Raw genomic sequence first — 23327 nt, forward strand, 5'->3', positions numbered from 1 at the left:
CTCGCTGAGGGAACTCAAGAGTGGTAAGACTGGAGAGGTTAGTTCCAGAATATAAATTTCAGCTGCACCACTGGTGAACAGACACTGATCACTCTGCCACTTGCTACAATACAGGCAGAAAGTGGATTGGGTTTTATTTTGTTTGGTTTTTGGTATTACTTGTACAATGTTTTACACACAAGAGATCTACAGTATATTTTGGCTGAGAGATATGGTAACTTAGTTGCAAATTCTCTGGCAATTCCACTGAACCAAGGGGCTTCGTTCAGATTTATATGTTTCAACTGTTCCCCAACATCACTGGCACTAATCTCTATATAAACCATCTTTAAATTGGGGCAGTAATTATATGCCTTCTTTTGTAAAGAAACATTTGAAAATGGAGTTAAACATTTCTGCTTTTGCTTTGCTGCCTTCAGCTGTAGTTCCTGTAATATCAAAGAGTGGGTGGACACTGATTTTATGGCCATTGGCTGCTGCTACATCAGTCATTGCAGCCTTCATCGACTGTCCAATTGACTGCCAAATATGTTTCACTCAGCATCTCTTAACATTATAACTATAATCTGTTATAAGTGTCAATACCATTGCTCAATATTATTGGGACCTGCAATAATACTGAACGTGTGTGGGTTAGGTTCAGAGGTTGTAAAATAATACTGATGGGATAAAAAACTGCAGTATTTCGTATAACCTGAAGAATATTGTGCCATCTGGGAAATATTGTGGTGCCATCTTTGGGCAATATTGACAGTATCCTTGCAGTCACTTAAGTCTCTGGGCTTCTTTGTATTCACTTGTGTTTATCCACTAAAATGAGCTCAAAATAAGAAGACAGATCACATCAGAACCAGAAAATTAATAATGATTGTTATGAGTTGTTTATCACCACACATACAGAACTGTAGCATACAGCTATGAGAGAGAATCTCTTTCTTTAAATTTGTTTCTTTAAGTTTAAAATTTAGAAATTTTTTGTTCTCAACTCTTCATTTACCTTTTTTTCTTCTGCTTGCTACAAAGTAAAGAAGCAATTACCACAGCAGCAGTGTCTTGATTTTCCAACATTTCAGACCAGACAAACAGTGCACAACACTAATGAACATTTTTACTGAGCAGTCGACGGGAAATATTGAAAAATATTACTGAACAATAATATTGACTCTGTACAGTGTGCTTAACACCTATTGTGGTTAAAGTTGTGTTTCTTTAGCAGGTTCTTTACAGATACCATATACCATGGAGGGCCTGTCCCTCACGAATTGTTCTATGGGGTAGCTATCTACAATTCTGGCCATTCAAATTGCAGCACCATAAAGATGGCATTCAACAAACGTTAAATTAGCTTGGAGTGCACAACATGCTTGGATATGCAAATGATTAGCATTTCAGCTCAACTGAGCGAATTAGGAAGGTGTAAAGGTATCTACAATCCATAAATACGGAAAGATTATCTTGCTAGTTTCTCATTCATTAATTGCATTTAAATATTGTTTTTTGTGTAAGAAGACTGCATCATGCCTAGTGTAAAAAGAAGAAATGTCTACAAGCATGAGCTGGAATTCGACAGTGGCTAGATTGTTACATATTGAGTCTGCAGTTTATCGTTTCGCGATATTGCTAAATGCATTGTCTGGTTCCGACGATTGCAATGTGAATAAAAAAAATCAATGGATTCTACAAGGCAGCATCAGTACCATGCACTGTCTCAGTGGCCTCTCATGCCAAGCACCCCCAAAGTATACAAATGCTGTTTGCTCGGCCATGCAGGATTGTAGAGCCACATCACAAACCTTTAGTTGAGATACAGGCTTCTTTGCAGTGTCTACAGTGTGGCAACAAGGAGACGTGAGCCAACAACAGAGTACCTTATGACAACAATGGAAACAGGAGTTGCACCAAATAGTCTCTTCGGAAGTGTCCTGGTTCCATGTACAGGATCACAATGGAAACACACATTTGGCAAGCCCTGAGGATACTGAACAATGCCATATGGCATTCCTGATCAACGCACAAGCAAAGTACCTAAATACCTGCTGGGCTGAAGTGCAAGTTACGGTGTCTGTGGCTCTACCATTGTGTTCACACCTTGTTATCTTTAGTCACAGCCAATCAGGTGATAGTACACAGCTGCCAAAGAGAATTTCTATGACTTATAATCTTTGCTGTCATAAATATCGAACTGTTCTTTTCCGAATATGGAACAATTTCTGCTTACATTGCTGTAAGTGAAAGGAACAGCAATGAAATTTATAATTTTGATGGTTACACTTATCTGGCTGTTTTTTGGAATACTTCACAATTTCTTAGGTGGTGCTTAGGGTGGGACCTGAGAGGGCACATCTCAACCCTCACTACAGCGGAGAAGGGGGGAGGGGGGGGGGGGGACAACACTTATGCCCACTGCTTGAAAATATTGTAATATAGTCATGTACTTTATATTTTAAAAATTTTGAAAAAAATATTGTTTTTAATAATTTCTTATTCCAGGTTCCATAACTGTTTTAAATTATTCAGTAAAATTTAACCCAAAACTTTAACTCACAGTAGTGAATGTGACTTTTCACAACAAATCCCATATTTCTATTTTCAGGTTCAGGATTCTTCTTATATATAAGTATCTTTAAAAAGTATCTTTAAAAAGTATCTTTAAAAAGTATGTTGTGAATAAAAGTCAACAACGGTTAGGTTAATGAAATTTGTATTTTTAAAATCCCCCCCCAATGCGGTGAAAACAATGCAAAATACGCACTGGTATTCCTAAAATTGTGCTAAAAGATATTTTCATGTTCTGGACCCTACTTATACAGCAGTAACTATTTAAAAAGTGTATTGTCAATAAAAGTTAACAACAATTAACACACTATTTTGTGGTGGGCATAAAGACAGCCCCCCTCCCCCCGGGTACTCCACGTTATCAAAAATTGATTGATATGCTAGGGTTAAATTATTTAAAACTAAACTCCACCCGAACAGGCTATGAAGGTCAAACAGCTGCCATGTTATCCTCAGCCCAAAGGTGTCACTGTATGAGGATATGGAGGGGCATCTGGTCAGCACACCACTCTCCCGGCTGTATGTGAGTTTATGAGACTTCTCAATCCAGCAGCTCCTCAGTTTGCCTCACAAGGGCTGAATGCACCCTGCTTGCTAACAGTGCATGGCAGACTAGATGGTCACCCATCCAAGAACTAGCACAGCCCCGCAGCACTTACCTTTGGTGATCTCAGAGGAACTAGTGTTACCACAGTGGCTAGGCAGTTGGCAGGGTTAAATTATTGATGTGAGTGTTAAATTATTGATGTGAGTGAAATGAGCAGCAAAGGTGCTTACAATCAGTTTTATCATAAACTTTTCGTGTTTTTAGTAGTATATAATGAACTCAGATTGTGGTGAGGGGGTGGTTGCCTAAAAACTCAACTTAAATTGCTGAAAGTGAAATAAAATAGCTGCTAATTTCTTTTACCAACCATGGGACACTACAGACAGACATTATAATTAACTATCCAAACCTCACTCACGATCTGTCATGTTCACTTTTCATCATTCATAACATGAACTATTAACAACAGCTGCAGTATGCAAAAAGGCATAGACATTGTAAGTGGACTTTTACCACCTGCCAGGATTATTTGCAGCGGGGATGCAACGGATACATGACGCAATTACCTATGGTTTGCACAGCCAGTAATTTGATAGAAACTATTACTTTTCTGATTGTGTCAAGGCTTTCGGCTGTACTCTATATCGAGGCCTCCATCACATTATCTTCCAGCGAGACTGCACGTTTCCTGTGCTGTGCTGTCCTGCCCTGCCTAAATATAGTGTGTGTTCACTGTTGCCCTGGCCAGCATGTTGATCTGGATCTCCCTTGCAATGAAAACATCTGGGCACAGGTTGCAAGATGCTGGCATGCCACCACTTGACAGGAATGCGAATGATGAAATCAGACACAGTGTTTCAATAGCACCGAGTGATGTACCCTTATTTATCAGCCAAGCTGTGTTAGGCTCGATGCCCAACTAGGTTACATTCAATGTTGCTGTTGGAGGTGGCAGCTCTGTCTGCCAAGTTTCACTTCCTGTATACCACTCAAACCGCCAACACATTTAATCACGTATTTTTCCTGCTACACTAAGTGCACAACAAGAAAATATGTATAGCCAGCAGTGTAATAGTGTTAAGTCAATTATCGCTCAATGCTTGAGCCACGGCTCCTCCACATACTCTCGCCAGAGTTAAGTGTTTCAAAGCCTTCCTCGAGGAATAATTTTGTGCTAATTGATAAAACAAGACTTCGGAATAACAGTGTGTGAAACAATAGGGTACTGTTTTGAGACCAATAATGATTTGCACACTAGTGCAACATACAAATATATCGACATTACTTAACTCTACGATGGCCATTGTGTAGGTTGTGTCTACAGCAGAAATTAATACAATGGAGAAATTTGAGAAATTTCATGTGATAACACCAATTAATTGTTTATGTCCTCTATTGCAACTGTTCAATCCTAAATCAAAATGCACTTACAGTGTCGGCAGCTCTGCTGTTGGCAAATTTTTTCTGTTGATGATTACTGATTAAGCCAGTATGGATTGTAATTGGTAACTGTTTTTCATACGTATTTCTCAGACATATTGTGTATTTTTCCGAATATGACAGGATTTCCTGGGGTATTAACAATATTTCGAAAAGGACAGATTGCTACTCACCACACGGAGGAGGTATTGAGTCGCAGACAGGTACAATTAAAAGACATTTACACATAAGCTTTCGGCCACAGCCTTCGTCAGAAAAAGAGAAACACGCACTATTCATTCATGCAAGCAAGCATACCTCACACACACACACACACACACACACACACACACACACACACACACACACACAATGATCGCCAACACCAGCAGCTCAGGCCAAAATGCATCTATCACGTGGAATGGAAGCACCAATCTGGAAGGGTGGAGGAGGAGAAGAAATAGCAGTGTACAGGTGGGGGGAGAATGCCGACAGGCATAGAGCCAGGATGTTGTGGGACAGAGAGTTGGGGAAAACAGACTGAAAAAGGAAAGGATCAGGGAAATATGGGTGGCTGCACAGGCAGAGGTCAACAAACAAAGAGGGTGGGAGATGAGAATGGAGAAGACGTGATTGGAAAGACAGGGTGGAAAGTGTTGGGTGGAGGTTTCAGGAACAGCATATTACCGTAGGTTGTGGCCAGAATACTTACGGAAGAGGAAAATGTGTTGCAAGGGTAACTCCCATCTGCACAGTTCAGAAAAGTGGTGGTGAAGGGGAGGATCCTTGTAGCTCAGGTAGTGAAGCAGCCATTGTAATCATGTTATGTTCAGCTCCATGTTGTGCCACAGGTGGTCTACTTTGCTCTTGGCCACAGTTTAGCAGTGGCCATTCATCCTGATAGACAGTTGGTTGGTAGTCATACCAATATAAAAAGCTGTTCAATGATTGCAGCAGAGATGGTAAATAACATGGCTGCTTTCACAGTTGGCCTGGCCCCTCATGGGGTATGATAAATTCGTGACAGAACTACAATTGGAAGTGCTGGGTGGATGGGTGGTTGGTTTAAAGGCAGGAGAAGGGAACGAACTACGAGGTCATCGGTCCCTTGTCCCTTATAAAACAATGCTACAAGTGTAAGAATAAAATGGACAAAACATATAACACAAAACAGAAAGAAAGGAAAAGCCACAAGAACGAAGTGAAGGCAACGATCACTAAAAGGAACAAAAGAGGACATGGAAAACACAGAGACACGCTAGAAACAGAAGAGAGTAAAGCATGAAAGCACATTACAGTGGCTGGCCAACCACGATAATAAAAAGGGAAAGCCAGCCACTCTGCAATACATTAAAACCCCCACCCTAAAAGCACTAAGGTGGAGGACACACAGGGACAAAGGACATGTGCTAAAACCTACACAGAAGTATATAACTCACTCACACAGATAAAACGTAAGACTAAAGCTGCTGTGGAGGCATTGTCACCCAACACCGATGGTAGGGTGCTGGGAAAGTTAAAGTCTGCCGCACAGTGGCTAAAAGTGGGCAGTCCAGCAAGAGGTGGACGACTGTCATTTGGGAGCCACAGCGACACTGAGGTGGGTCCTCGCGACGGAGTAGGTAACCACGCATTAGCCACGTATGGCCAATACCGAGCCGGCAGAGGGTAACTGATTCCCTGCGAGAGGCCTGCATGGAAGACTTCCACACATTCATAGTCTCCTTGATGACATGTAGTTTGTTGTGTGTGCTGATATGCCATTCTGTCTCCCAAAGCCAGGAAACCCTGAGGTGTAAGACAGAATGCAGGTCAGCTTCGGAGATGTCTATCTCCAGAAGCCGTTTCCGCGTTGCCTGTTTGGCCAGCCTGTCGACAAGTTTGTTGCCGGGGATTCCGACATGTCCTGGGATCCACACAAACACCACGGAACGGCGGGACTGTTGCAGGGCATAGATGGACTCCTGAATGGACGCTACCACAGGACGGCGAGGGTAGCACTGGTCGATAGCTTGTAGGCTGCTCAATGAGTCAGTACACAGGAGAAATGACTCACCAGGCCATGAGCAGATGTACTCAAGAGCACAAGATACGGTTGCCAGCTCTGAAGTGAAAACACTGAAACCAACTGGCAAGGAGTGCTACTCAATATTTCCTCTATGAACATATGCGAAGCCTATGTGACCATCAGCCATTGAGCCGTCAGCGTACACCACTTCAGAGCCCCAGAACACATCAAGAATCAAGAGGAAGTGACAGCAGAGAGCAGCAGGGTTAACGGAGTCCTTAGGACCATGCAAAAGGTCCAGATGAAGCTGCGACCAAGGCGTACACCACGAAGGCGTACGTGAATGGACCGCAAGTAGAGGTGGTAAAGGGACGGACTCCAGTTCGGAGAGAAGGGACCACACGTGAACCGCAATCGTTAGACCCGATCTGGGCCGCCGATGCGGGAGATGGACTGCCGAGGGCAAGAAAAGGAGACGGTAGATTGGATGTTCAGGGGAATTATGAATGTGTGCTGCGTAACTGGCGAGCAGTTATGAATGTGTGCTGCGTAACTGGCGAGCAGTTGCGCATCTGTACGGTGGTCACCGGACTTGTCCTAAAAGCTCCTGTCACTAACTGAACCCCACAGTGGTGCACAGGGTCGAGTAAATGCAATGCTGAAGGCACTGCCGAACCATAAACCACACTCCCATAGTCAATTCGGGATTGAACAAGGGTTCTGTAGAGCTGCAGCATCGTACAGCGATCTGCTTCCCAATTGGTGTTGCTTAGGCAACGGAGGGCATTGAGGTGCTGTCAGCACTTCTGCTTAAGCTGACGAAAATGAGGGAGCCAAGTGAATCAAGTGTCGGAAACCAGTCCTAGAATTGATATGTCTCCACTACAGTGAGTGATTCGTCATTAAGGTAAAGTGCGGGTTCCAGATGAATGGTAAAACGCCGACAGACGTGCATGACACACGACTTTGCAGCTGAAAACTGGAAGCCATGGGCTAGAGCCCATGACTGCGCCTTGTGGATGGCTCCCTGGAGGCGCTGCTCAGCAACAACATTACTGGAGCAGCAGTACGAAATGCAGAAGTCGTCTGCATACTGAGAAAGTGAGATGAAGGTCCCAATAGCTGCTGCTAGACCATTAATGGTCACTAAAAATAGAGAGACACTCAATACAGAGACCTGCGGAACTCCATTCTCCTGGATATGGATGGAAATATAGAAGTCACCAACTTGGACATGGAAAGTACGGGGCGACAGGAAGTTTTGGATAAAAATCGGGAGTGGTCCCCAGAGACCCCACTCATACAATGTGGCAAGGATATGATGTCGCCAAGTCGTGTCGTATGCTTTACGCAAGTCAAAAAAGACGGAAATCACGTGTTGCCGTCTGGAAAAGGCTGTTCAGGTGACAGACTCGATGGACACGAGATTATCAGTGGTAGAGCGACCCTGGCAGAAACCGCCCTGACATGGAGCCAGCAAGCTAGGTGACTCCAGGACCCAACCCAATCGCCGACATACCATATGTTCCAGCAGCTTACAAAGAACGTTGGCGACGCTGATGGGCCGATAGCTATCCACATCAAGCAGGGTTTTACCTCATCTCAGCACCAGAATGACGGTGCTCTCCCGTCATTGTGATGGAAAGACGCCATTACGATGGAAAGACACCATCGCACCAGAGCCGTTTGAAGATGACAAGAAGAGGTGCCCTGTAGTCAGAAGAGAGATGTTTAATCATCTGGCTGTGGATGTGATCAGGCCCAGGAGCTGTGTCGGAGCAATGTGCAAGGGCACTGAGGAGCTCCAACTCTGTAAATGGGGCATTACAGGATTCACTGCGGTGTGTAGTGAATGAGAGGATGTTCTCTGACGCAGATGCTTGAGCAAAGTGCTCAGCAATCGCGTTTGCCTTGGTACATAACTCACCATTTATGGTAACACCGGGGACAGTTGTTGCGGCCTGGTACCCGAAAAGACGTTTGATCTTTGCCCAGACTTGGAAGGTGACGTGTGGCACCCAATGGTGGAGATGTATCTCTCCCAACACTCCTCCTTCCATTGTCTGACAAGGTAGCGAACACGGGCACGGAGCCATTTAAAGGATATGAGGTGCTCAAGGGAAGGGTGCCGCTCATGCCGCTGTAGAGCTCGCCGACACTCCTTAATTGCTTCAGCGACTTCCGGCGTCCACCACGAGACTGCCTTTCGCCTTGGGCACCCTAAAGAGCAAGGGATCGCGTTTCTGCCGCAGAAACAATTGTGCTAGTTACCTGCTCAACCATCACATTGATGTTACCGTGTGGGGGAGATTCAGCGGTGACAGCAGAAGTGTAAGTGCCCCAGTCTGCCTTGTTCAAAGCCCATCTGGGCAGGCGTCCATGCACCTGACGCTGGGGCAGAGACAGGAAGGCGGGGATGTGGTCACTACGACACAGGTCATCATGTGCTCTCCAATGGATAAATGAGAAAAGTCCTGGGCTGCAAACTCATAAATCAATGGCCAAGTAACTACCATGAGCCACACTCAAACGTGTGGCGGCCCCAGTATTTAAGAGGTAGAGGTCGAATTGCGACAGTAAAGTTTCGACATCTATGCCTCGGCCAGTAAGCATGGTACCACCCCACTAGGAATTATGGGCATTAAAATCTCCCAGAAGTAGGAAAGGTTTACAGAGTTGATCAATCAGTGCAGCTAATAAGGGGTACTGCACCTTCTGGAGGGAGATATACATTGCAGACAGTTATTTCCTGCGGCGTCCTTATTCTGACAGGCACAGCTTCAAGAGGGGTTCGAACGGGAACATGTTCACTACAGACCAAGTTTAGGACATAAAGGCAAACTCCATCTGACACTCGATTATAGTTGCTATGACTCCTGTAATATCCCTTAAAGCCGCGGAGGGCAGGGGTCCACATTGCTGGGAACCAGGTTTCCTGGAGGGCAATGCAGAAAGCAGGTGTAAAGCTTAACAGTTGCCGTAGCTCAGCCAGGTGATGGAAAAAACTGCTGAAATTCCACAGGAGGATGACATCGTGAGACGTGTCTGAGGGTCTGGCGAGATCTAGGTCCTCAGCGGACGCCAAAATCTCCACCCCTTCCTCAGACACACAGCTTGTAGGTAGCGGTGGTGTGGGTGCCAACGCAATTTCCTTGGTCTTAGGGGGTTTTCTTTGCATTTCTCTCACTGCTCCTTGGGTTTCCCTGGCTGGGAGGACTTCACTGGCTCAGTCTCCGGGACTGAGGATGAGCACGAAGCCCTACGCTTTTGGGCTCTTCAGCCACTGGTGGGTGTCGTCTTTCCCACTAGAAGAAACCTGGGAAGGGAGTGACACATGGGACCCCTTCCAAGCGAAAGAAGCTGAAGACTTACGCTTCTCCAGCTTAGAAGTGGGGCAGATGTCCCCGATGGTTTGGGGGAGGGGGGGGGGGTGCTCCCAAAGTAGGTGGTGCAGGAGCAACAGGGAGGGAAATGGCCCCCACCATCAAAGGGGCATGGGCATGTGTAGTCTTCCGGCTCTGAGAGGTGACCTGGGTTGGCGGAGCTGATGGTGCCAGAACTGTTGTAGCAGTGGTGTAAGACGATGTCATATGCACAGGATGTAGATGTTCAAATTTTCTCTTACACTCAGTGTCGGTCAGTCTGTCCAGGGTCTTGTACTCCATGATTTTTCTTTCTTTCTGGAGAATCCTTCAGTCAGGCAAGCAAGGCAAATGGTGCTCTCCACAGTTGACCCAGATGCGAGGCGGGGCACATGGAGTATTAGGATGTGATTGGCGTCCGCAATCTCAGTTTGTGACACTGGAAGTACAGCGGGAAAGACATATGGCCGAACTTCCAGCACTTAAAGCACCGCATCGGGGGAGGGATATAGGGCTTTACATCACACCAGTAGACCATCACCTTGACCTTCTCAGGCAATGTATCACCCTCTAAGGCCAAGATAAAGGCAATCTGATTATCCTTCAGATCTCAATGGACACACCGGACGAAATGTGCACCTCGCCGCTCTAAATTGGTGCGCAGCTCATCATCGGACTTCAAAAGAAGGTCTCTGTGAAATATGATACCCTGGACCATATTTAAGCTCTTAAGGGGCGTGATGGTTACAGAAACATCCCCCAGCTTGTCACAAGCAAGTAACTCCCGTGACTGGGCAGAGGATGCTGTTTTGATCAAGACTGACCCAGATCTCATTTCGGACAAGTCCTCCACCTCCCCAAACTTGTTCTCTAAATGCTCAACAAAAAACTGAGGCTTCCTCATCATGAAAGATTCCCCATCAGCTCTTGAACATACAAGGTAATGGTGCGAATAAGATCCACTGCCATCCTTAGCCAGGGCCAGGGAGGGGAACGATTTGGGGTTGTACTTCTGCGCATTGAATTGAGCTCATGATCGCTTAAAGACTGCTGGTGTTTCACCACCAGCAAGAGATGACGGACTAAGCTTCATCACGTGTCACCCGCCCTGATGCCACTCACTCTGACCAAGGCCCCCCCCCCCCCCCCCCACGGGCACCACCCAGCTGCAGCACAGCCCACCTGGCAGGATGGCCATTGCCGGGAGTCCCGATGCCCCAGGGAGATGGGCATCTACCCCTTGGCACATGTGAGGAGTTAACGATGCAGGCATCAGCAGACTGATCCCTGTGTAGTCAGGGGGCTACAACCAACAGGGTACATGGCGGCCCCACCACAACAGACTGGCTACCATGCTGGATATCAGGTGTAAGGAAGTCCATGGTCATTGTCGTCGCAGAAATCAATACTGCATAGTGCATGGTGGAAAACACACCCAGGAAGGTGTCCTTGCCCGAGTTATGGAGAATGGGCAGGACTGCAATGCGACGATGAGAAAGTGGGCTAAAGATCTCAATGCACGATGGACACCTTGTAAGGCACCCTTCCCCAAGTGGCTCGCTCTTCGGGAAAGTTTTGAAGAATGGAGGTCAAACCCTACAGGGGACCATCACATAAAGGCCGAAACATGTGAAACTACTTTTAGTCACCTCATACGACAGGCGGGAATACCTTGGGCCTATTCTAACCCCTGGAGCTAGCGGGGGGTGGGGGGGGGGGGGGGTGGATTGGGCAGGTCTTGCACCTCGGTCTTCAACAGGAATATGACCCTTGTGGCAAGGGGTGGGGTTGGGAGTGGCATAGGGATGGACTAGGATATCGTGGAGGTTGAGTGGGTGACGGAACACCAGGATTAGGGTTGCGAGGGGAAATATCACAAGAGATCTGTCTGTGGACTAGGTCATGGCATAGTGCCTGTCTGTGCAGGCCTTGATGACACCCTCAGCATACTGGGCGTGGGATTTCTTGTCAGTGCAGATATGCCATCCCAGGGTGGCCGGGCTGTGTGAGAGGGAATATTTTTTTTTTTTTTTAAATGGGTGACGGCTGTCAAAATGCAGGTACTGTTTGTGGTTGGTGGGTTTAATGTGGACAGAAATGTGGATGGAGCCATCAGAGGGAAGGACGTCAACATGTAGGAAGGTGCACGCTGGGTTGGCGGAGACAAGGTGAAGCGGATGGAAGAGAAGGTGTTGAGGTTGAGGAGTCATGATTGTGAATATGATATCAATGAACCTGAACCAGACAAGGAGTTTGGTGTTTTGGGAGGCTAGGAAGGTCTCCCCTAGATGGCCCATACAAGGGTTGCCATAGAGTGCCATGTGGGTGCCCATGGCTGTGCTGCAAATTTGTTTTTATACTTTCCCTTCAAAGGAGATACAGTTGTGGGTTAGGGTAAAGAAAGTAAGGTGTACGAGGAATGAGGTAGTGAATGTGGAGTCTGAAAGATGTTGGGAGAGGTCGTGATCAGTAGTGGTAAGACCATAGGTTGAGAGGGATGTCGATGAACGGGGAGGTGGTGTCAAACAGTGACGAGTAGGAATCCAGGAGGTACAGGGGTGGGGATGGTTGAGAGTCGGTGAAGGAAGTGGTTGGTCTCTTACATGTGGGAGGCTAGATTATGGGCAGCTGATTGAAGGTGCTGGTCAATAAAGGCCGACATTCTTTCCGAAGGGGCACAATAACCAGCCACAATGGAGTGTCCAGGATTGTTGGGTATGTGCCTTCACATCCATTCTAAAGAGGTGTTCTGTCCCCACACAGCTTTCACAACTTCCTAATCCATACCTATGCCACTTCCAATCGCATCCCCTTGCCACAAGAATCATACCCATGTGGAAGACCCATGTGTGAGGCCTACCCAATCCCACCATCCAGCACTTTCTATTCCAGTACTGTCACAGTTTCATCCTACCACATCAGAGGTCAGGCCACCTGTGTAAGCAGCCACGTCATTTACCAGCTTTACTGCAATCATTGCACGGGTTTTTCTATTAGTATGACTACCAACCAGCTGTACACCACAATGAATGGCTACTGCCAAACTGTGGCCAAGAGCAAAGCACTGGCACAACACAGAGCCAAACATAACATGCTTGATTTCAATGGCTGCTTCACTACCTGAGCCATATGGATCCTCCCCTCACCAGTAGCTTTTCTGAACTGCACATATGGGCATTATCCTTATAACACATTCTTTGCTGCCATAATTATCCTGGTCCCAACCTACTGTAATATATGGTCCCCACACCATCCACCCAACAGTTTTCACTCCCCCTGTCCTACCACCTCCTCCATATTCTCATCTCCCACCCTCATTATCTGTCACCCTCTGCAAATGGACCCACCCATCTTTCCTTGCTCCTCTCCTTTTCCACTACGTTTTTCCCCACCCCTCTGCCCCACAACCTCCTGATGCTGTGCCTATTGGCATTCTAGTCCCTGTGTACTCCGCCAGACAGCACTCTTCTCTTCTCCCCACCTGTACACTCCTATCCCTTCCGTTCCACACCACTCCAGATTGCTGCTTCCATCCCAGGGCATAGCTGCACTCTGGCCAGAGCTGCCGGAGTTGGAAGTCAGTTGTGCATGAAGTGTGCTTGTTTGTGTGAACGAATAATACGAGTTTCTCTTTTTCTGACAATGGCTGTGGCCGAAACCTTATATGTAAGTGTCTTTTTAATCATGCCTGTCAGCAACTTAATATACCATCTGTAGCAATCTATCTTTTCATAATATTGTTATTTCATCCTGGACTTTCCATTTCTTAGGATAGTGTTTTGTATTCTAATGCTATAGTTCGGTTGTGAGCTGGCAAAGCCAACAAATATAACTGGAGGAAAACTGGCTATAATGACAAATTGGTCTGTAACATAGTCCAATAATTGTTTTGAAAACTTTTGCGGGCTAGTTTTAAAATGTTCTGATTTCCAAGGTTGTGGTCATGCAGGAACCAAGGAGTACAATTTAAATTTTACAGGATACTCTGCTTTATATGACGACATTCTACAGATTACATCCCATTCTGCTGTCACATAATTTTGTACACTTCACATACTGACAACCATTATTGAACACTATTTTCTCATTGGTTCTGACAATGTCTACTCATCCAACTCATCATTTGTGATGTTTACCTCCAATTATTCATCGTATTCATCTCCAATTATTCACTGCACAAATGGTGACCAACTGCAGCACGCAATGCAAATGCTGACAATGAGGTAAGTTCACTTTTACCCAACCATTCTTCTGATCTGCTAGAAGAGAAGTTCGCTGGACTCCAGAACACAAGATAATGAAAATATTTCCAGCTCAAATGGGAACTGACTGGGTGACTATCATACGCCAGAAGAGGCTATTAAAGATATGAGTAATAACTTCAGTTTGTTTGTTGGTTGGGGTTAAGGGGCTAAACAGCTAGGTCATAAGTCCTTCGATCCAAGGGTAGTCCATCCATAATTAGTACTGTTCGCGAATTATGTGTTCTGATGATGAAAGCAGGTAGGTGGGATAAGACCGAGCCATTGAAGGTGAGACTGATGCCAGAGCTGAGAAAAAATTGAGTCAGGCTGATATGTAGGCCAAAGCAGACGAAGGGTCTCCCAGGCTAATGATAAGAAAAGCCTACTCCACATCCAACCCCTGTCCAGAACAAAGAATGTCTTACCGTCAGCAGATTCAGAACAGTGAAAGTGAGAAGGCTAGAAACGTAATCATATCAGTTGGACTGTCAATAACAGAAGCACGAGAAGAGCTATAGGTAAGGCAGCAGGTGGGCATCCTGAGCTCTGCACACAAGAGGGGTTGTCCCACCTCTGCTCCAGTCATTAAAGAGCACCCAGTATCCAAAAGAATGCTACCTCTAAAATAGTTTAGGATGTAGCAGAATAGGAGACACAAACCATATCTAAACGTGATTTAAAGAGAATAAGATACAGATGAAAGGGGCAAAGCGGATAGGGTCGAGGGTCCCCCTGACCCAGCATGCAGCAGGAGATGCCCCAATCCCAACCACGACACCCTTGCCCTGACTGTACCTGAAAACCTTATGTCTGGAAATAAAAACCACTTTCATGGAGAACTAGTTCAACCATCTACTAATCATCAGCTAATATCTGAGGCGAAGAATTTGAAAGCCCATGCTTAGCAGGGAGAGCCAGAAGAAAGTGGCATCCACCAGAAAATGAGCTACTGTCTGTAAGGCTCCAGAGTACAATGTAGGGGTGGCTTGTTATGTAAAATAAAACTATGGGTTAGTCTTGCACAACCAATGTGGGGGCAACATAGGATGGTGGATTCCTTATAGGAAAAATGGAAGGAAGAGTGCTACACAGCAGTAATCTCCTGGATGGTTTGGAGTTTATTAAAGGAGAGAGTAGCGAATCAGATGTCATTCCATCTACAAGTAAGCAGAGGTTTTATACACACCTGCAAATCAGCATGTGGGATCGGCAAATCAAATGGCAGGTGAGTAGTAGTTGGTCTTCTAGCCAAATGACAGTTAGTTAATTCCCTGGGATACCAACATGATTTAGAACTCAGGGAAACAAAACTGAACACTTAATATGACCAAGTTCTTTGAGGCTGTGATGAATAGCTAAGACCCTAGGATGACATGAGCAACATCAGTCAATGACCTGAGGACTACTCATTGAGTCACTACATATTAAAATGCAGTTACGGGACGCTCCAAATCTACCAGCTTCACTGTGAAAACCCTACATGTTCTGGCCACAACAAATGGAGTTCCTGACTAGAAGGAGATGTAAAAGCATATCTTGTCTTTGTAGTTAGCAGTAGTGGACATCAGAAGATCCCAAGGGAGATCCCAGCAGAGGGGTCGAAACATCAATCATTTTAGTAGCAATATGATGCGGCCTAATAACCCAGAGGATTTTAACTACAGTGACGACGACCACTGGGGGTGCAGAATTACATATCCTGACTTATTCACAGTTTCAGACATGTCAGTATAAAAGATGGTAGCATCCTGAAACTCCACAAGAAATGAATGTAACAGATGCTGGAAGGATGGACTAAGACCTAGAAATAGATTGCCCTAATATGTAGCCTGAGATACAAACCTGGGGGGGAGGGGGTGGGGGCTGCGTGCAGAAGAAAACATGGGGAGTCCATTTCTGGGAGCAGAGGTGGAGGTCCTGGCTGACGGTTGTGAGCTGCATTCCACCTGGTAATCCATTCGAGGGAAGGTATCAGGAGGCTGATGTCTCTCGTACGCAAAAAGAATGGAAATGAAGACACAAGATCCCCACCTTGGCAAGGAGGCTGTCTAAATGCCTAGTCCACAGGGCACCAGTGGCCAGCCAACTCCATGATGATGGACTGTGTCTAACAATTTCAAAACTGAAGGTGCCAACGAACCATAAACCTTGCAACCATTGTTCCGGTCGGGATGAGGCAAGGACCAGTAAATACGGAAAAGAGTAGGAGTGTGATCTGCACCCCAAGAGTGTTAAGCTTCCACATGCAACTAGTCTTTTTTATCAAAAAGGAGGCACTAAAATGGGATGTACAATAACTTCCACATTCTGGGTCCCCAAGTAGAGTTCAGGATCAGGATGAACTGTGGATGACAATAGAAATGTGTGACATGCATTTTTGCAGGAGAAAAATGGCAATTATGAGGAAAGGTCCACACAGAGACCCATCGGATGGCGCCTTGACACTGGTGTTCAGCAGAGGCTACTGAGTAGCAGCTGTACCAAATCCAAAAGTCATCAACATATAGTGCAGTGGTGACCAGCAGCCAACAGGTGTAACTAACCCACGACAAAGAACTATGTGACACAGTTCTCTTGAACCCTTGAGAGAACTGAGTGAAGTACCAGCTTAAACTCAGGACAAACACTGGGATAAAAACTGATGTGAAGCGTTGAAAGCTCCACACATGGAGGATAAGTAAAATGTGATGGCACCAAGCAGTGCTGTATGCTTATGTAGTCAAAAAAAAGATTAAATGAGGTGCTGGCATTTCGAAATAGCCTGTCAGACTGCTATTTCCAAATGAACCAGATGGTCAATTGTGGATCACCCCTCCCAAAAACAACAATGATAGGGGTCAAAATAACCTGAGACTCGAGAAACCAGCATACTCTGCAGGCTATCACCCTTTCAAGCAGTGTGCAGACCATGTTGATGAGGCTAATTGGTTGGGTTTTTACCTGGCTTAAGGTTTGGGATGACAATACTACTCTGTCATAGCAAAGGGACAATACCTCCAAGCAAAATGCGACTGAAGACCCTGACTAGATGTAGCCTTTGAGTAACATTCATATGTTGAATCATTTGATTATGAACTGACTCAGGGGTCTGGGACCGAACTGTCAAATAAGGCAATAGCCTGAAGCAGTTCCAAGTCAGTTACGAGTTCATTATAGGTTTCAGCTTGGTGGGAGTGAAACATGTGAGAATGTCTTCAACTTATCATTTCTGCCAATGCTGTTGCAAAGTTGGTTGCAAGTTATTCCGCAAAAAACTATGCATCAGTACACGGATCACTCTGAAGGCGCAGACGACTACAGAAGTTGAAGGGACATATGTTCCCAGAGAGGAGATGTAGTGCCTCAGCATTCTTTCTTCCTTTATTTAGTTAGAGAGCAAGTCTTAGCACAAAATTGCTTGAAAGTGTTAACATTGGTCCACAAAGGCTGTTGCTTTAAATGTAGTAGGGCCCTTCGGTGATTCTGAACGGTTATGTTGCACTGTCTGTTCCACCATGGTAAGAGCCAATGGTGTAGGGCTCCTGTGGACATGAGTATAACAGTTCCCGTAGTGTAGTTTATCCTGTCAAAGACATCTTGAACAATTTCACTTATACAATCTAACTGACAGCAACAAAGGTAATGGCAGAGGCATGCAACTATTTATTTACTCTTCAAAGTACATAATGTGGTAGTTGGTCTCTCTGTTGGTGGCAAGAAAGTGACAGGATTACTGGAAAGTGCCACTGTCACAAAGATCAGCATTTAGTGGCCACTGCAGTGAACCAAAAGACAGGAGGAGGAAATCGTTAGATCAAAATCTGACAGGGGCCATTACCAGCTCTGAAGTGGATCCATCACTGAGGAGAGACCGCTCATGGTTGGTAAGAAGCTGGTCAAGTAGCAGGTCCTTACCAGGTGGAGTGGTACTCCCCCATGGGGAGTAGTGCGCACTGTTATCCCGAAGTATGAGAAAATGGGGGAAAGTTACTGGCTTAAGGTGGTTAGCACAAGGTAAATAAGTGGCCTGCCTGGAGATACATAAACATTGCAAATGGTGATTGCTATTGCCTCCAATGTGGTTCGTAGGGGAGTCCAATGCTGTTATCGTTGGGACCTTGTTGGATGTCTTGCACAAAATGTATGCACCCCACTCCTCATCTGCTTGGAGAGTAAGGCCTAGGTGGAAGATGATTACTTGGACAGTATTCAGGCCTTGAGGTGAAGGGCAAGGGGGGGGGGGGGGGGGTGTTGCAAAGGTTGACATAATAAAGTTTGCCACCACGAGAAAGTAAGTCAAGAAGAGAAGGAAGGAGAGTCAGTGAGGAGACATTGTAGCACAGAAGGGAAAGGTGGTGCTTGGGAACCCATGCTTGCCACGCATGTACTCACTGATGGGAACAAAATTTCAGGCATTGAATTGCTTAAGGAAGAATATGGCTTCGGAAAAACCTAAACACATCCCGGCAACTAATTGAAAGTGTGCTGGTTGACATAGTCACAACAATGAAATATTAAGGCTTAAACTTTTGCGAAGCAATGTGAAATGGAATGAGCACATACAATCATTAGTAGGGAAGCCAAATGGCTGACTTTGGAATTTTAGGAAAGTAACTCACCCATAAAGCAGTCTGCACATAGAGCATTTGTGCAACCCATTCTTGAGTACTGCTCCAGCGTTAGGGATCCCTGTCATTTGTGCAAAGATACTTCGTAAATCCCTGGACGGGAGAAGTAGTTCTTTTCATAAGGAGCTACCAAGAATATGTGGAGAACTGGGATTTGCAGCTAACTTCTTAATGATTCTATAGCTGCCAACATACATTCTATAAGGCCAGCTAAGCAAGATAAGAGAGATTGTTTGAAGGCATATAAAGAGTAATTTTTCCCTTGCTACATTTGCATGTGGAACAAAAAAGGCAATGTCTTGTAGTTGTAAAATGTACCATCTGCTATGCACCCATATGGTGGCTTGTGTAGTATGAATGAACACTTAGTCACGCTTGGGAACCTGATGAACCTATGGCTGACCTTCCTTGGCCATCTTACATGACCTTTTGGCGACAGTGGTCACCATTCTCAAATATAAGCCAAATTTTTGTGCCATGGATGAAACAACACCATAATGAAAACAGAGGTTTTCTTTTTCAGCTTTTAATTGATTATACTTGTGAATTTGAAACATGATGTCAAAGATAGGCAAAATTTCATGCATTTGATATTTTTGGTACCTTTAAAAGCTGATATCATAGTGAATATAGTTGTTGCAAAGTTCATAATTCACTAATTTTCTGATAGGCAGTCAGTCAATACATTGAACAATTTACTGACAGCCTGTTGAACTATCTACCTAGGGGAAACCAAGCTTTTTTTAAAAACATTCTTGATTACTGTAGGCACTGTAGAGTTAAGTTGCCTACAATGTATAAAATACACCTTGGAACACTGTAATTTCTTTGTAATTCCAGATGCAAACTTAGATATCTGTTAATAAAAATGCTTTTGTTAATGCTTTTGAACAACAGTTCCAGAAGGCAAGTTTTCTAAGGTGTATTGTGATTAATTCACTGTTTTTATAAAATCTTTAGTACTTTGATCACAAAAATTTAGCTGTGTTCAAATGTGTGTGAATTCCTATGGGACCAAACAGCTTAGGTCATTGGTCCCTAGACTTACACACTACTGAAAATAACTTATGCCAAGAATAACACACACGCACGCATGCCCGAGGGAGGACTCAAACCTCCGGCAGGAGGGGCCGCGCAGTCCGTGACAGGACACCTCAAACCGCGCAGCCACAAAATTTAGTTGTGCTGTAATACAAACAAGCCTTTTAACATAATAAAAAAAAAGTATTTTGTCCCATTCTGCCAAACTGAAAAATAAATGTCTAGAACGTTAAAAAAAATTACGAACGTTGTCAATGCAAGCATGTTTAAAACATTAGAAGTGCTACAGCTGGAATCAAGAACAATGGCAGTTGAGTTTAGGCTCATTCTGCGCACCTATGTCACACATTCTCTGGCTACCAATGGGCGTTCTGTTCCGAGTGCTCTGCTGGGAATGTTATAGCCAGTTCGAGCATTTAACGTGTTGTAGTCAGTTATTTAGTGACTTTTTATTCCATTTGGGACAAGTTGTCATCAATGATGGTGGTGGCAAGTGACAAATTCTACATAAGCAAATGCGAGACATAATTTGCAGGATATATGCTTTCTCCAAGTGCAAAGCACGTTTATAGCCATATCGCAACAATGCAAGCCAAGTTTGTCGCTACCTGCCCGACCTGCCACTGTGAATCTCACATATGCCATCAATCATCTTAAAGCTTTAACTCTGAAATTCATTTTTTATGACTAACGTTCTTAACTTTGGTTTTAAATACAGCTCAAGGCATTCTGGAGATCTCTCATACTTTTACCGCCCTACAACGCTCAACGTTAAGAGTTGCTTTCTGAATTGCAGTTATGCATTCCACTAATCATTTTAAAAAAACTTATTTCAATCCGTGCTACGGCTCTTTCACACTCATTGTTCCAGAGTGACTCCTTTTTCAATAATCAGAAAAAATTCACGTAGCTTCATGATGCTGTACGGCAAGAATAGTGAAATAATGCAAATGTCGCAAGAATGCAACAGATGAAAAGAATAACGTGTTACATATAAAAGCACCAAACTAAAGGCCGGGTAACAAACGAAAAGAAAATGATAAAACGAAGAAAAAAAAATTCATTAACAAAAAAGTGACAAACCGGATGTTTCTTATATATTTTTTTGAATGTAACAAAGTCCAACAAAATGACAAATGTGTTTAACAGTAAATAAATGCAGTTTCTATTTAAAAGGATTGTTTTAATTTTTTTAAATTTACCTCCAGTATCTTAGTGTGGGCATCTATTACTTGCAAATACTCTTTAATGCATGTCTCGCACAATGTTATAGGCCGGGAGTAATTTATAGCACAAAACGTAAAATTTGACGTAAGTCTCGCAAAATCCTGTAGCAGAAGGGTACATCGACTACTGTCAAATTTATCCATTTCATCGGCCCTAAAAGAAAAGTACACGGGTTAAGAAGATACAGCATGCCTCAGTTTTCCTTTTGTTTTCCATCTATGCTTTCGTAATATTACCTAGCAAGTGTAAGCAACAAACAAAAGTTAATCAACGTGAAAATATATACAACCATTTCACTTCGCAAAACGAATTTCATGATACACTGAACCACACACATTACAACATCAACGTACGTTATATACATCATCACGTGGTTCGTTGGTCACAGCGTTCTGTCAAAACATTTCAGAGATGATCATATGCTACAGTTACGGCCCCATGTAATAGAGTCTGCGGAACAAAAGCGTCTAGTTCTGTGAGAGACTAGTTTGGAGTATAGGTCGGTGTAGAAGAAACGACTTGTTTGCAAAATCTCTGCGCATAATACATCTGAGGAGGCAGATCGTAGCATTTGGACAAGAGATCTGTAAACTGGAGTTGGAGATTTGAGTAACATTGCTCCAATCTCTGCGCACAAATGACATGTGAGCTGATAGATCGGAGAGTGTAGACAGGAGATCGCCGGAATTCTGGAGCCCGGGTCGTACTTGAGAAAGCTGTCTGCTCAGTCCAGAGTATTTTGTCTATGCGTACACATTGAATTCTAAGGCGGGTGATATCTGTCAGATCTTTAGGGAGCTCATTGTTGAATTTATTAAAATATATAGTAGCCACACATGTTTGTGGAAAGTCAAGCTCAAGCAATATAGTGCCAGAGAGAAGTAGGCAGCTGCCTATGATTATTTAACAGAGAAAATAAGAGCAATTTACCATACGGCAAACACAGAAACTGTAACTTTTAAAAAAATGTTGCGGATTTAATAAAATGGTTCAAATGGCTCTAAGCACAATCAGACTTAACATCTGAGGTCATCAGTCCCTGCGGACTTGATAAAAATATTCAATTCTACCTGCTTTGCACTTAGAAATCTCTCTCATTCCGTTACCCAGCATACTTTCGATTACTACTGTCCCACGCCAATAATATTTTAGGAAATTGTTGCAATTTTTTTAAAACTGTTTAATCTACAAGAGAGAGCAATCAGACAACCCTGTTAAGTTGATAAATTGACGTCTTATAGAAGTGTCTTTAGGGATAGAGAGTTTCTTACACTTGTTTATCAATACATATACTCTTTAATGGGACATGTGGCTCATAAAAAGATTGAATTAAGGTTAATCGTACAATTCACAACTTCAATAGTAAAAGTAAAACTTTCTATGCATCTAGTGGCTAGCGTTGCTGCTCTTCTTTGTATATGTCACACACACTTGAACAATATTCTAGAAATGGTGATTTGTAAGCAATCTCCTTTGTAGACTGGTTGCACTTCCTCAGATTTCTACCAATAAACCGAAGTATACCACCAGCTTTTGCCACAATTGAGCCTATGTGATCATTCTATTTCATACCCCTAAAAAGTTTTACGCCCAGATATTCATATGAGTTGGCAGATTCGAGCTGTAGCTTATTAATATTACAATCAAAGGAGACAACTTTCTTTCGTTTTGTAATGTGCAAAATTTTACATTTCTGAATATTAAAAGCAAGTTGCCAATTTTTGCACCACTTTGAAATCTTATCAAGATCTTACTGAATATTTATGCAGCTTCTTTCAGACAGAATTTCATCATAGATAATGCTTCATCTGCAAAAAGTCTGAGGTTACTGTTAATGTTGTCTGCAAAGTCATTGAAACAGCAAGGGTCCCAACACACCTCCCTGGGGCACACCTGAAGTTTCTTCTATATCTGACGATGACTCTCGATCTAAGACAACATGCACCGTCGTCCCCACCGAAAAGTCCTTAATCCAGTCGCCGAATTTCGCTTGATACCTCATATGATCGTACTTTTGACAATAAACATATATGGTACTAAGTCAAAAGCTTTTTGGAAATCATGAACTACTGCATCTAATTGACTGCCTTGATCCAAAGTTTTCAGTATGTTATGTGAGAAAAGTGTGAGTTGGGTTTCACATGGCCGATTTTTCGGAATCTGTGCTGATTGGAATTGATGAGATCATTCTGTTCAAGATACCTCATTATGTTTGAGCTCAGAATAAGTTCCAAGATTCTACAACAAATTGATGTCAAGGATATTGGATGGTAGTTTTGTGGATTACTTCTACTGCTCTTGTTGTAGACAGGTGTT

General features: G+C 44.0%; 1 protein-coding gene across 2 annotated transcripts in view; it reads right to left on the reverse strand.

The window, feature by feature from the left end:
- Positions 1 to 21411, reverse strand: part of LOC124711894 (osteopetrosis-associated transmembrane protein 1) — a 99502-nt gene extending 78091 nt beyond the window's left edge. The window contains exons 1-2 of one of the 2 annotated variants that reach the window (XM_047242142.1): positions 21365 to 21411; positions 20987 to 21164 (exon numbers count right to left, since the gene is read on the reverse strand). In XM_047242142.1, the coding sequence (XP_047098098.1) occupies positions 20987 to 21164; positions 21365 to 21378 (192 nt within the window). In that variant the 5' untranslated portion in view covers positions 21379 to 21411. Of the gene's footprint in view, positions 1 to 20986; positions 21165 to 21247 lie in introns of both variants that reach the window. The other variant, XM_047242141.1, reaches the window with a different exon arrangement.
- Between the last annotated feature and the right edge of the window lie 1916 nt (positions 21412 to 23327).

The sequence above is a fragment of the Schistocerca piceifrons genome, chromosome 8, assembly GCF_021461385.2.
Source record: "Schistocerca piceifrons isolate TAMUIC-IGC-003096 chromosome 8, iqSchPice1.1, whole genome shotgun sequence".
Lineage (NCBI taxonomy): Eukaryota > Metazoa > Arthropoda > Insecta > Orthoptera > Acrididae > Schistocerca > Schistocerca piceifrons.